The following is a 14,645-nucleotide window of genomic DNA, read 5'->3' as shown; positions in this document are numbered from 1 at the left end:
GAACAGATCCCTGTGGGACTTCAGTTGAGACCCTTCTCCAATCCCACATTGTTCTATTAACAGTTACTCATTGTTTGCAGTTGTTTCAACAGTTCTGTATCCACTTAATGGTAGTTCCATTGAGCCCACATTTCTCCATAAGAACAGCCGGACTGGGTCAGACCAAAGGTCCATCTAGCCTGGTATCCTGTCTTCTGACAGTGCCCAATGTCAGGTTCCCCAGGGGGAATGAACAGAACAGGGAATCATCAAGTGATCCATCCCCTGTTGCCCATTCCCAGCTTCTGGCAATCAGAGACTAAGGACACCATCCCTGTCCATCATGGCTAATAGCAATTGATGGACCTTCTTACCAGCTTTGCCTGTTACTTTGGGGCATGCTCATTTATTAGGGTTACTCTTCTGTGGCGGGAGGCGGGGGTTCTGTACTTCTATCAATGTACTGCTTGTGTCACTTGTGTTCTCATACGGAGATCTACTTCTCCCTGCTGCAAGTTCCCTCTGTCACGGAGTTAGGGGGAGACAAGGCTTCCTGCGATTCACCATGACTCTCCGCCAGCCAGTAAAGCAGAAGGTTTATTTAGACAACAGGAACACAGTCCAAGACAGGTCTTGCAGGTACAGACAACAGGACCCCTTCAGTTAGGTCCATCTTGGGGGGCCCCAGGGATGCCAGAGCCCCATCTGGGCTCCCCTCCATTTCCCCAGCCAGCTCCAAACTGAGACTCTCCAGCCCCTCCTCTCTGGCCTTTGTCTCTTTCCCGGGCCAGGTGGTCACCTGATCTCTTTGTTCTCCAACATCTTCAGCTGGCACCTTGCAGGGGAGGGGCCCAGGCCATTAGTTGCCAGGAGACAGAGTGCCGGCCATTCTCTGTGCAGACAGTATCACAGGGGCCTTCTTGGGCTCTGCAACAATCATACACCCTGATCCCCCCCACCTAGATACCTAAGAAATGCATAGGGGAAACTGAGGCACCCACACAGTATTCAGAGAAAACATTAAGAACAGTCCCACCTTGTCACACGCTCCCAATGGAGCGATCGTGCAGGACCTAGGTTCCCCGGGGCTGGGTTCTTCCAGCCCCAGAATCAGACGAACACACACACACACACACACACACATTAGCAGCGCGTGTCTGAGAGGACCGGTTTAATCAGGACTCCCAAGCTGACCCCTTATATGTCCCTGGACTCAGCAGATTGGGTTGAGCAGCACTTCCAAGCTGCCACCCTCCTATGTCCCAGTTCAGCACGTCCCTATCCCCACTTTCATGTTACAGTTGTTCTGGTCGTAACCCACTTGATGAGCAAACCCCAGAGGATTTTTGGGTGCTGCAGGGATCTTTTAGCTTAGGCATAGGCGCCAACTTTCTCAGTGCCGGTGGGTGCCTGCGCCCCCCGCCCGTTTCCCCACCCCTGGCCCCACCCTGACTCCACCCCATCTCCGCCCCTGACCCCGCCCCCATTCCAACCCCATCACCAAAGTCCCGCCCCGGCCCCGCCTCTTCCCCCAGGGCGCCGTGTTCCCCCTCCTCCCCGCTCCCTCCCTGCCCCACGAATCAGCTGTTTCGTGGCACAAGTGCTGGGAGGGATGGGGGAGAAGCAGGACGCGGCGGAGCGCTTGCGGAGGAGGCAGAGGTGAGCGGGAGCAGGGGGGCGGGGCGGGGCCAGGGAGAGCTGCTGGAGCGAATGAGGAAACCAAAAAACATCCACGGGGGAGTGGGAGAGAGAGAGAGAGAAGTAACCACCTTAACCATGAAAGTTATTTATTGCCAGGTAATAACCATAGGGGAGCCAAACAAACAAAACAGTTATCATATTAAATCTAACTTAAGTTTGATTATAAAAGTCTGGTTTACAAAACTAACTGATCACACAAGTCAGGGTCAGAAGGCTACACCGAGAGAGAGACAGAGAGAGAGCTGGGTTCTCACCACTCCGTGAAGTTTGAATCGATCGGGGGTCCCAGGTGGTGGTGGTAGCTGAGGGTCTGGAGTGCTGGAGACAGGCAGAGCCCCCAGCACGGTCAGTCAGGAGAAGATGAAGTCCCAGTGGAACCGATGCAGATTTTGATCCAGGCATCAGAACACTTACTTGAGCATGGGTAGGGGTTTTTGTAGAGAAACAACAATGGTCCAAGGGAGAACACTAGATTTGTTTATGTGTAAACAAGGGAGAATATCAAAGTTGTTTTGTTCAGGCTAGACATGGGAGCTGATCATTCCTGGCTTTGGGCGGTGTTCCTTGGAGGGAGTTCACAATGAAATTCACTATTTTGGATACCAATAAAGGATTTATTACTAGAATTGGTCTGATAACTGCTGAGCTGGGTGTGTGCAGGTGTGGGTTCATTAACATCTGGAGCAGAGATCCCCCATGATGCATTGCTTCCCTGCTTTTCTGGTCCCAGAGTTCAGTGCGGTTCTTGCCTTGGAATCTCTGTTCTCCATTCTGTGTGCTAATGGAGATACCTCCTTGTCCCATCTTCAATGCAAATGAGGCTAGGGGACTTTCCTTAATTCTGTCATCCTTATCCCAGGGGTTTAGGTGTGTCTCCCACGGACTTTTCATTGCTTTTTGTAAGTCTTTCTTCTGATGCAGGTTTGGTTCAAGCGGACGTGGGGGGGGGGGTCTTTCGTGAGTCAGATGGGCTGGGTACTGCGCCCTGGTTCCCCAAGAACACAGAGCTGCTAGGTAATAACCTGTCCTCCATGAATTTATCCAGTTCTTTTTTGAACCATGTTATTATTTTGGCCTTCACAACATCCTCTGGCAAAGAGTTCCACAGGTTGACTGTGCGTTGTGTGAAGAAATACTTCCTTTTGTTTGTTTTAAACCTGCTGCCTGTTAATTTAATTTGGGGACTCCTAGTTCTTGTGTTATGGGAAGGAGTAAATAACACTTCCTTATTTACTTTCTCCACACCGGTCATGATTTTCTAGACCTCTATCATATCCCCCCTTAGTCGTCTCTTTTCCAAGCTGAACAGTCCCAGTCTTAGTAATCTCTCCAGAGCTGGTCGCCTGCTCACATGTTGTTTTTTTGTGAGAAGACTGAAGCAAAGCAGGCACTGAGCAGCGCTGCCTTCCCACCATCTTCTGTCACCAGCTCGGGATTTTCTGACCAATCTCATGACTTTTGGAGAAAATCTCAGGGTTTTTTTCACCAATTTAGGGATTTTTTTAGCCCACGATCTCTCCGGACACTCTGGTGATTTGGGGGGGTCACTGAACTGCCAGCAGCCCCAGATCAGCCCCCTGCAGAGCCCAGCAGTACTGACGGTCCCCAAGGCAGATCTGTCCACCCCAAACAGCCTCCGCTCTCACACTTCCCACCCTCCCGTCTGTCTCTAGGTCTGTCCCAGCCGGACGCCCCAGCCATGGACAGAGCTCTGCTGCCACAGCATGACGCCGGGGAAAGGGAGCTCTGGGCTCGGCCCCCCCCCTGGAGAGCAGGGGGTCCTGCCCCCCCTGCAGCCACGCTGAGGGTCCTGATCCTCACTCTGCTCTGGAGGGGTAAGTAAGCGGCACCTGCAGCCCTAGTGCAGGGGGAAGGGCAAAACCTGCACAAAGTGGGGCCAGGTCTGTCCCAGAACTTGGAGGGGAGGCTGGCCAGAGGGGGAGGAGAGCCCAGTGCCCCTGTGTGGTGCTAGGGGGCGCTGAGTGACAGGGGGCTCAATGTAGGGAGGAATGGAAACTAAATGGAGTGTGATTTGGTTGGGGACCCAGGGCTGTGCTCGCAGGGGGCTGCAGGTCGGGAGTGACGGGCAGGGGCAGAGCTGTGGGGGGGAGCTCAGGGTTGGTCTCTGCTCTCTATGGGTCCCACTTCAATCCCTGTCTGTCCCCTGCAGGGTCCCTGTCCCAGCTGCCCGGATTTACCCTGGCGGTGCCGCAGTCGGTGTCGGTGCAGGAAGGTCTCTGTGTTCTCATCACCTGCACCTTTACGTATCCAGCCTCGTACGACACCTACAATTCCTGGGCCCGGCTCTACAGATACTGGTACAAAGATCCGGCCGATGTGGACCAGAATCCGCCCGTGGCAAGCAGTGACCCCGACCGGGGGGTATCGCAGGAGACCCAGGGCCGGTTCCGGCTGGCGGAGAATCCGGCGCCCGGCGACTGCTCCCTGCAAATCAGCGACGCCCGACGGACGGATGAGGGGAGATATTTCCTTCGAGTCGAGAAAGGAACATTGAAATACAATTACCGCTTCTTTACGCTCACGATCTCCGTGCCAGGTAAGAGCAGCCGCAGTAACCGCTTATCAGCCCCCCTGAGTCAGCCAGTCCCCGCCCTCGGGCCGGATCTTGGCCGCGCTCCTAGAGGGGAAAGGCCCCATGTCCCCGAGTGATTCTCTCCCCTCTCCCCATGTCTCAGGGCTGACGGAGGAGCCAGAGATCCAGATCTCGCCGGCGCAGAGGGTGCGAGAAACACTGCTGGCCCAGGAGCCGGTGAATGTGACCTGCACAGCCCCTGGGCGCTGCTCCGGGCCCCCTCCCCGAGTCACCTGGACGGGGCCGTTCAGTGACACAGCCCGGGATGTCTCAGCCCCGCTGGCAAATGGCACCTGGGCCCACAGCTCCGAGCTCAGCTTCACACCCAGCCTGGGGGACCACGGCAAAGAGCTCGTCTGCACCGTCACCTATAGCTCAGCACAGGGACCTTCCACCCGCAGAACCGTCCAGCTCCACATCGGCTGTGAGTGTGTCCCCCGCAACTCCTCCATGTCGGCCCAAGCTCCCTATGCTGGGATCCAACCCCTGGGCTTCCCAGCCCTGCCCTCCAGCCCTGTGCTGGGATCCCCACCCCCCACCATGCACCCTCAGCCAATTCTACTTCAGGCCCCTTCCCTCCAAACCGTGCAGCCCCTTCTCCCTTGGGATCCTCATCCCTTCCTGCCCACCTTGGTTATGGCTCCCCTCTCTACCCCCGACCTGCCCTGCCCCCAGAATCCTCCTGTGCTGTGATCCATCCCCCCATTCCAACCCCCCTTGTTGGGATTTCCCCTCACACCAGCCACCCCAGTTCCCCCTGAGATCCCCCCAGGCTGTCCCACCGCGTCTCCTCCCCCCTCCCCTTTCTGGGATCGGTGGATGCTCTATATGGAGCAGAGTGTTAACGGGACCCAGTCACTGTCCGGCACTAAACACGCTCCGGGCTCGGTGCCCAGAGACCTCGGCCCGCCTTGCCCCAGGGAAACCCCCATTAAATGGACTCTGACCCTTGTGCTGCAGATCCAGGGCAGAGGGGAAATCAGCGGCCGCCTTTGCAACATGAAGGATCAAATCAGGCATCTGTGTAAGGACGGCCCTTGTTCCCTTCAGCCACAGGAAGATTTAGAAGGAATCCCCCCCCAGCTCCCTCCCCCCATTTCTGAGCCCAGGCCCCAGCCCGATCCTGAACGTCTACACAGACCTCGGAGGAAATGTCCGCACTGCAATCAAAGACCCGCAGCCTGAGCCCCGTGAGCCCGACCCAACGGACCCAGGCTCTGAGGCTCGGCACCGCGGGGCTTTGAGGTCAGCGTGGATGGACCCTGCCAGGCCTGGCCAGCCAGTATCAGCGTCCGGCTGTTCCGCGTGTTGATTTCAGACACCTCTCTGAGTGCAGCCAGGCTGCAAAATATCCAGGCCTGGCCAGCTAAGCCAGAAGGTGAAAGGAGAGGGCTGGGGAGAGATGAACCGAGGGGGGAAGGCAAAGGACCCATGACGGGGGTGTCTGATGTCCCTGGTGGTGGGTGGGACTGGGGTGGGGGCGGGAGTGGGGTTATTTAGACCCCTGGCTCTGTCCCGCCCTGGGCAGGAGACGTTTGAGGAGCAGGACGCTGAACGCCCGGGCGCCCGGCAGACGGTAGTACCAAGATGGTGACGCTCACTCCAGTACCCAGGCCTGAGCAGCCCGGCCCCTCGTTAGTGCCTCTGCCAATTAGTCCGAATTTAGACCCACTGGTTTTGGTCCCTTGGGTTTCCATTTCCCACGGATCTGTTTTCCCGGCACGGCCCTAACCCGGCCCCTGGGTTCCGTCGGGCGCCTCTTGGGTCAGGCTCAGTCGGGTCTGTCGCTTCCCTTCCCCACCCACGGGTCTTGTGTCACTTCAGGGACTTTCCCGTCCCCCAGCTGAGCTCACAGCGAGGGTCAGTGTCTAGGCTCAGTGATCACTAATGACCTCCCCCCTCCCGGTGCTGTCCAGCCCCCCTGATCTCTGGTTTGTGTTACAGACCCACCCGGGCCCCCCAACATCACCGGGACCCTGACCAGGAACGGACGCCCCGGTGAGAGGCCGCGCTGCGAGCCCCGGGAACCAGCGAGCGCCTCCTAGTCACGCTCTGCCAGGCCAGGCTGCTCCGTGCCCGGAGGGGAGAGCCCGAGGAAGCTGCAGGGTGTGAGGAGGGTGGTGGGGGGAGCGGGCCCGGTTCTCTCTGTCTCCAGACTCCGGGGTGGCACTAGGGGGCGCTGGGCAGCAGGGAGGAGATGGGTTACAGACCGATCTCTGCGTCAGAGACCTGCTGCCATGGAGAGGCACCAAGATTGTGCTCCGACCCCAGAGCTGGCTACGTCTCCACACCAGGCGAGGGGTCCCTGTATAACCAACTCCCGCACTCCACCCCAGAGGTGGCTGCATCGTGGCTCCTTGGTGGAGGATCTCTGGAGGGGGCCTAACCTGCCTGCTTATGTCTTTCAGTGCTGGAAGTGTCAGGAGCTGAGGGCGACATCGTGTCTCTGGAGGCCCAGGAGGGCGACTCCCTGAGCCTGAGCTGTGAGGCTGGGAGCAGACCCGAGGCCACCCTGAGCTGGGCCAAGGGGAACGAGTCCCTCAGCCCCGGCCAGGGAGGGGCCGGGCGCCTAGAGCTGCCGAATCTCAGCAGAGGGGACGCTGGAGAGTATCAGTGCTGGGCGAAGAATTCCTATGGGTCGGCCAGCCGGGCCCTGCGTGTGCATGTGCAGTGTAAGGCGCTAGGAGGTGCTGTGCCACACAAAGGAGCCTTAGTGGAGGGTATTGGGCTGCAGGGGGAGGTGGTCACTGGGGGGGCTGTGCTGCAAGGGGTGGGCGGGGGGTCAGTAGGGGGCGCTGGGCTGCAGGGGGCGGATGGGGGATCCATGGGGGGTGCTGGGCTGCAGGAGGGGCGGGGGGTCATTGCGGGGTGCTGGGCTCTGGAGCAGGGGGTCAGTGGGGATCACTCTCCAATCTAATACGTTGCCGTGGGTATTTCAGCTCTAGAGAGGACTCTGCAAATCACCGTCTCCAGAGCTAACAGGAGCGACCCCCAGCTATTCCAAGGTATCGCTAGGGGGCGGGGAGTGGGGCACGGGACCTTTTCCCTCTAGGGGGCGCCAGCCCTGATCCGGTTCCCGGGCAGGGACTGGCTGGCTCAGGGTGTAAGTGGCTCTGAATTATTTCTATTCCCAGATCCCAGCACCCCGGTGGGGAACGGGTCACAGCTCACGGCCCAGGAGGGCGACTCCCTGCGGTTCCTCTGCTCTGTCACCAGCAGCCCCCCCGCTGTGCTGGGCTGGGTGAGGGGGGGCCGAGCCATCAAGGGAGCCCACCTCGCAGGGGAGAATCAGCTGCGGCTGGAGCTGCCCAACGTGACGGCCGAGGACGGGGGGCTGTACGGGTGCTGGGCCCAGAGAAAGGAGAGCTCTGCCCAGGGGACATTCCAACTGCTCGTCGAGTGTGAGTGCGGTTAACCCCGAGACGCTGACACTGGAGAGTAGCAGTGTTAATCCATGAGACTCCTCGCCACTGAATACTAGCAGGTGTCACAGGTGCCTGGCCCCTTTAAACGGAGACAGTGCAAACCCCTCCTGTGCCATAGTTAATTAGCTGCTTTGAGGGCAGCCTCACGGGGGGCAGCTGAGGCTTGAACAGACTCCTGGGCCATCTACAAGGGCCGTGAGCACCCAGGCTGAGGGCAGAGAAGCAAGTGAGTTGGTGTGAAGTGCAGCTGGCTGAGGATGGGGCCAGATCAGCGCCCAGGGGCTGACCGAAGAGATGTCCCAGGGCAGAAAAACCCTGACACTGGATATTAGCAGGTTAATCTATGGGACTCCCTGCCCCTGGGTATTAAAAGGGTTAAGCCATGGGACTCCCTGCCACAGGGTTTCTCTCTCTCACTATTAATTTGTCGCTGTGTCTCCTGGTCTCCCCAGACAGCCCCTGGCCGGGGAACAGCCTGAACGCGTCCTGCCAGCACCAGGGGCCCAGCGTCAGCTGCAGCTGCTCCCTGCGCTCCCACCCCCCACCCCGGCTCCAGTGGCAGGTGGACGGGGAGCCGCTGGCTGGGAATGGCTCACGGGGGCCCCTGCAAGTCAGCTCCTGGGCCCAGGGGGATGAGGCCATCAGCACCCTGAGCTGGACGGGGAGCAGGGACAGGAGCCCCCGGATCTTCTGCCTTGGCTCCAACACCCACAGGATGTATACTGTACTGCTGAGCCCACCGGACACAGGTGAGAGCCCCTTCCTGCTAGGGTGCGTGAGCTCCGAACTAGCCCCAGGGTGGGGATTGGCTGTCTTGGGGGGACGGGGATTGGGCCACAGGATCTTTCCCCTCTAGGGTGCGCCAGGTATGATCTTGCCGCAGGGTGGGTTTGGCTGGCTGATGCGCTGGGGAATTTCCCCTCCAGGGGGCGCTGGCTCCAACCCGGCCCCAGGGCGGGGGCTGGCTGGCTCGGGGCAGGGGTTGCAGGGATCTATCCCAGACTCTCGGCTTGTTCCAGCTCCCACAGGTGGCCTCACTCGGGCATTTATCGAAATCAGCGGCAAACTCGTCTTCGTGGCGACTGGATTCTTCCTGGCCTATTACCTCACCGTGCTCTATTACAGACGGTAACTCAGCTACCGACCCACCTACCGACCGGCCCAACTATGTACCCACCTACCCATATACCTACCCACCATTCTACCCACCATCTATCTATCCACCTACCCAACTAACTATGTACCTACCCACCCACCTATGTATCTATTCATCCCTATACACCCATCTATCTATCTATCTATCTATCTATCTATCTATCTATCTATCTATCTATCTATCTATCTATCTATCTATCCTGCCAGCCACATACATACCCCAGAATCTCTCTCCCCCAGGACACCCTGCTGCTGTCGTGGAAGCAGAAGGAAGGACAGGCCGGGGGTTAGGGAATCCATGGTGCCCGAGTCCGGCGTGTAGCTCGGGCCGTTCCTCAGCTACCAAAGAGCCGACAAGAAATTGGAATCTCACAGGACTGAGGAAACAGAGAATGAGACCTCAGCTGGGGGAACTGCCACCCCAGGTGAGGCCAACAGACCCATCTAGCCTGATATCCTGCCCCGTCCCTACCCTGTTTGTTGCCTTGTTAATTATGACTTTGTTTGCTCTGTGATGCCCGCCAGGCGACCAGATACCCCGGTGACAAGCACAGTATGAGACTGTAGAAGAAAACAAGTTCTCACTCTGAGGTTGTTAGCAACAAGCCGGGCCGGGGGTCCCCCTGACCTTAAGCAGACCTTCCCCCTACAAGCAGTATAAGACAAGTATTTATAGGTTCCCGTTACATACATCAATGGCTAACAGTTATTCTTTGTTTATACAAAACCCCTCCAGCCACTACCTTATCTCAAGGTTTCTGCTTCAGTCAGCATTCCATTCTTATCAACTAAAAGCAAGGCGAGACCAGCATCTCTTACAAGTCTCGCGTGGTTAGGGTTAAACAAATCCTTTTGCTCTATTCTTAAATGAACTAAAGAAATCTATCCCTAGATCCTCCTTTTACTCTTATTTTCTGCTTCCACAAGACCCTCTGGAGAACAGAGCAAACCATCTGATGCTAGTTAGTGATCACTGCAAGACAACGCCCAACCCAGCGGCTCTGACGGCCGTTCCCAGCCAGCGCGGGGAGAAAGTTTCACAGAGAAACGTTTTTTTTGGTGGAAAATGCAAATTCGGCAACACCAAAACTTTGTGTGAATCCAGGTCAATTTTGCTGAACTGTTCATTTGGCAAAAAAATCAAATTGTGCTTTCACATTGACCCCCCCCCCCAAAATATTTTTTTCAAATGTTTGGTTCGCCAAAAAATTCAACAATTTTTCTTTTTCTTTCAATCCAAACAATTTTCAGTTTGCTAAAAATTTGACCAATTTTTGTTTCAAGCCACTAGGGGAATGGACCACTGGGCCTTTCCCCTCTTGTGGGCGATGGCTTGGATCCAGCCCCAGGGCGGGGGACTGGCTGGCTCAGGTGGTAGCGGTGGGATACCTGTGACGATGAGTGCAGGCTGTGTTGCTCGGTAGCTGTGCCGGAACAATTTCCCCTTGGTGATGCACAGATAAGAGCAGCTCCCGTCCCTGGCTCACACATCCTTGATGCCCAAGGAGCAGCCTCCCATCTCCAGGAACCCCAGCATCCAGAAGTGGCCCCGCGCCTCCCCCAACACCTCTCGGTAGAACAGTGGTTCTCAAACTTTTTTTTTCACAGACCACTTAAAAATTACTGAGGGTCTTGGCAGACCACTTACTGATCTTTCCAAATGTTGTTTGTACCGTTAGCTAACTATTGTAAAGCGCTTTGGATATATAAAAAATAATAATAATAATTAACATTTTTTGTTCTACAAATAAAAGCACACAACTCATATTTTAATATCAGTAGTGTCACCATTCTAATGCGATGGATGTGCCCTCTCTCCCCCACCGCAACAGCCCCCAAGCTGGGGCTGGGAAGGACGGGGGTCTCTCCCCCACCACAGAGCTGAGGCTGGGAAGGAGGGCTGTTTCTCCCCGGCAGCCGCAGCCCTGGAGCTGGGGAAAGTCGCCTCTTTCTCTGGTCACCACAGCCTTGCACATCCCAAATTCCCCCCACCCCCTCTTCTCACCCCACTGCTCCCTCCCACCTACCCCCTATTTCCACCAAGGCCACCACTTCCCCTTACATGTGCATCTTCTCCAGGGTCCAGGCACCTAATTAGTGGAGTCATCCCTGTGCAGCTGCACTAATTAGGTGGGTGGCCCTTCATTTTCTCATATGCGGCCGCCCAGGCACACATCTTAGAGGGAACTATCCGCGGACCATCTGAGTGGAGCTTGCAGACCACTAGTAGTCCGTGGACCACAGTTTGAGAACCTCTCTGTAGAGGATGTTGGCAGCAACAGGTTTCCCCCAGAAGACGTCCGCTTGCTTGGTGAACCAAGGTGCACAGATCCCCCCATCCTATCCGGGCCTCATCAGTGGCCTGAATGTGCAGGGGATGATGAAGCAGAGACCCACCCAGGCTCGCACCGATTCTGGGACCCTCAGGCCCAGGTCTGGGCTCTGGGCAAAGAATCCTGCGTAGGAGAGATGGGATGGGAGGAACACGCTGTTCTGGATGGAGCCACCAGATGGTGCAGTTACACAAACCAGACATAATCTTAGTGTTTGAGCAAGTGTTAAGTCTTTGGTGAAATGCTGGATTGATTGTGTTCAATATTTGGATGTAGCTGTATAGCTACCTCTCTCTTTTTCTCTCTCTTTCTATATATATATGTATGTGTATGTGTGTGTGTGTATGTGTGTATCTATATCTACTATTATGTTATATATATACACACACACAAAGTATATTTAGACTATATATTTCATTATGCTCAATTTTATGTTAATGTAATATATGTATGTATGTGTGTGTGTGGATATATACATATGTAGACTATTATTTTAGGATATATTTTATATAATGATGCAAATTATGTTTTGTTTGTTATAGTAAAACTATTACACCAAATTTGGGCTGTGTTACAGGCCCGGGCTCTCTCAGCTCCGTATGGTCCCTGGGAGGACCCCCCTTCAGTGTGACAGCCCTTCTCAGGGTCACACACACTCTGGGGGTTAAGACCTGGGCTCCAGTGCCTCCAGGAACCACAGCTCCTGAACCTTCAGCCTTCCTGTCTCTCACCATCAGCCCCTCGCTCTGCACCTCCGGGGCCTCCACCCCCAGAGGGACCAATGCCCACAGAACTCTACCCTGCAGTGACTCTTGGCCAGTGTAACACAGGAGGTTTATTTAACGTCTGAACCCAGCACAGGCAGTTCTCAGGGCCCTGGGGCCTAGCAACCCTCAGCACTGTCCAGCTGGGTCTGACCCCATCCAGGTAGCTCAGGCCCCTCTTTGTCCCCAGTCCAGAAGCGACCTCCTTCCAGCCGAGCCCCCATATCCCCTCCCCCACCAGCCCCTCCTCTGTCCTTTGTCTTTGTTCCTGAGCAAACAGGTCACCTGGGCCCCCTCTCTTCCGTCCTTTGTTCCCCGACTGGCCAGAACCGGCTGTCTTCCGGGGCCCTCTCTCCTCCACTCTTTGTCCTCCCACGGGCCAGAACCAGCTGGCTCCCAAGATGGGCTGTGCCTCCAGCTCACCGGTTGCTAAGTTCCACAGTGTCCAGGCCGGTGTCTGGGGTCCAGGCTGCCAGGCGGGGTCACCCCTGGCCCTCTGCAACCACAACCCCCCTCTCCCACCACCTCGTTATACATGCAGAACACAGGGAAACTGAGGCACACACCATATTCATGCAAAACACTAACAAAATCCCCCACTTCATCACATTTCTCCCCACTTCGAGTCTGAACTGAGTGGGGTCACTTCAGCCAGTGACCCAGGGAGGTTCAGGTTCCCCTCTCTGGGACAAAGCCTCGGCTAGAACCTTCACACTCCCATTCCCATGGCCCACCTCCATCTCGTAATCCTGGAGGCTCAGACTCCATCTCAGGAGCTTGGCATTAGCCCCTTTCATTTGGTGCAGGCTGTCGGGGCGAGTGGTCAGTGCACACAGCAAAGTGCTGCCCAAATAGTTATGGCTGCAGCTTTTTAAGGGCCCACCCCACGGCCAGGCATTGCCTCGATATCGCCGCATAGCTCTGCTCTCTGGGAGCAGCTTCCTGCTCAGGGACATGACGGGCTGTCTCTGCCCCTTTGCATCGGCCTGTGTCAGCCACCTGCCCAGCCCCGTGTCTGAGGTGTCGGTGAACACCAGAAAGGGTTTGTCCAAGTCTGGCTTCCCCAGCACCGGGGCCTGGAGTAGAGACTCCTTCCGCGCACAGAGAGCCCCCCCTCCCCCCCGCGCTGCTCTGTCCAGATCACTGTGTCCGGCTCGCCCTTCGTACACAGCTCTGTGATGGGAGCTGCTAGGGAGCTAAAGCGGGACACAAACCGCCGGCACGGCCCTGCTGCCCCCATAACAGCCTGGGCCTGTGTCTTGGTTTGAGGAATGGGCCAATCTCTGATCGCCTGCACCATGGCCGGCTCGGGCTTTAGGCAGCCACTTCCCACCTTATGGCCCTGGTACGACACCTCTGCCATCCCCACCTTTCCCTCTTCAGCTTTGATAGTGAGTCCTGCCTCCCAGAGACAGCCCAGACCCCTCTTCACCTGGGACACAGGTTCCTCCCGCCCCAGGTCTGGCTAACGACACAGATACCATCAATGCCCACCCGGGCAAAGTCATCCACCCCCCACAGTAACTGACCCACCAGGCGCTGGAAGGTGGCAGGTGCCCCCTTGAGGCCGAAAGGCAGGACCAGGATCTCACAGACCCCCATAGGGGTGATGAAGGCAGATTTCAACCTGGCATCTGGGTCCAAAGGCACCTGCCAGTCGCCCTTGGTGAGATCCATAGTAATGAGGTACCGGGCGCCCCCGAACTTCTTTAGGGTCTCGTCAGGCCTAGGCATGGGGTAGGCATCGGACACGCCGATGGCCTTGAGCTTCCCACAGTCCACACAGAATCGGATCAGCCCGTCTTTCTTGGGGATGAGCCCCACGGGAGAGGCCCAGGGCTGGTGGGCGGCTGGGTCACCCCTAGTGCCAGCATGTCTCTGAGCTCTCCAGGCCCTGGGCTGTTTTCCCCGTCACTATGAATGGGGAACAGCTGATGGGAGGGTTATTTTCCGTCCCCCCTTCCGCCGTGGAGAGCTCGGTTAGGAAGCCCAGGCCAGTTGGGGAACAGCTGCTGGTGAGGACGCAGCCCCTCTGCTCTCTGCCTGCCGGGCAGGGGTTAGCTGGTCAGAAAGGGGGATTGATTCCAGCGAGGGGCTGGCTCCGGTCTCTAAAGAGAGACCCACCAGGGAGCCCTGGGCCCTTTTAAATCATCCGGGTGGCCTGCAGGGCACCCAGGGGCACGATACTGCTCTGGGCTCCGCGCTTTGGGCTGCCCCGTGGGCCAAAGTGGGCAGTCCAGGAAGCGACAGATTCGTCACTTCCACCTGGAATTTCTGTGGTTGCCTGAATGTCTCCCTGGCACAGTGGCTGCGTCATGCGGACATGGTCCCCTCGCTGGCTAGGAGCCTGACTGGGCAGCTCCAACACATTCAGCTGGTTGATGACTTCACGGGGCCCATCCCAGGCTTCCTCCACACTGAGCTGAGACCCCTCTCCTGGTTAGGTTCCCAACTTCCTACTCGCACAAAACCAAACACGCTTGCCCGGCCCCGCCCCTTCTCCCAGGCCCCGCCCCCTCTCACTCCATCCCTCCTCCTCTGTCACTCGCTCATTTTCACCGGACTGCCTCAGGGGGTTGGGGTGCGGGAGGGGGTGAGGGTTCCGGCTGTGGGTGCAGACTTTCAGGTGGGGCCATAAATCAGGAGTTCAGGTGTGGGAGGGGGCTCTGGGCTGAGCCAGTGGGATGGGATGCAG

The 14,645-nt window shown here is 57.0% G+C and overlaps 1 protein-coding gene across 1 annotated transcript; it reads left to right on the top strand.

The window, feature by feature from the left end:
- The first annotated feature begins 2,100 nt into the window (after nt 1-2,100).
- Nucleotides 2,101-8,830, top strand: LOC135892234 (sialic acid-binding Ig-like lectin 16). Its single transcript, XM_065419941.1, has 10 exons — nt 2,101-2,104; nt 3,354-3,515; nt 3,851-4,237; nt 4,377-4,697; nt 5,383-5,463; nt 6,218-6,271; nt 6,682-6,945; nt 7,408-7,674; nt 8,151-8,447; nt 8,727-8,830. The coding sequence occupies exons 1-10, from the start codon at nt 2,101-2,103 to the stop codon at nt 8,828-8,830; spliced, it is 1,941 nt and encodes a 646-aa protein (XP_065276013.1).
- Nucleotides 8,831-14,645: the final 5,815 nt, after the last annotated feature.

This window comes from Emys orbicularis, chromosome 20 (genome assembly GCF_028017835.1).
Source record: "Emys orbicularis isolate rEmyOrb1 chromosome 20, rEmyOrb1.hap1, whole genome shotgun sequence".
Classification (NCBI taxonomy): Eukaryota; Metazoa; Chordata; order Testudines; family Emydidae; genus Emys; species Emys orbicularis.
The sequence above is the reverse complement of the archived record's forward strand: the minus strand, read 5'-3'. Positions and strand labels throughout refer to the sequence as shown.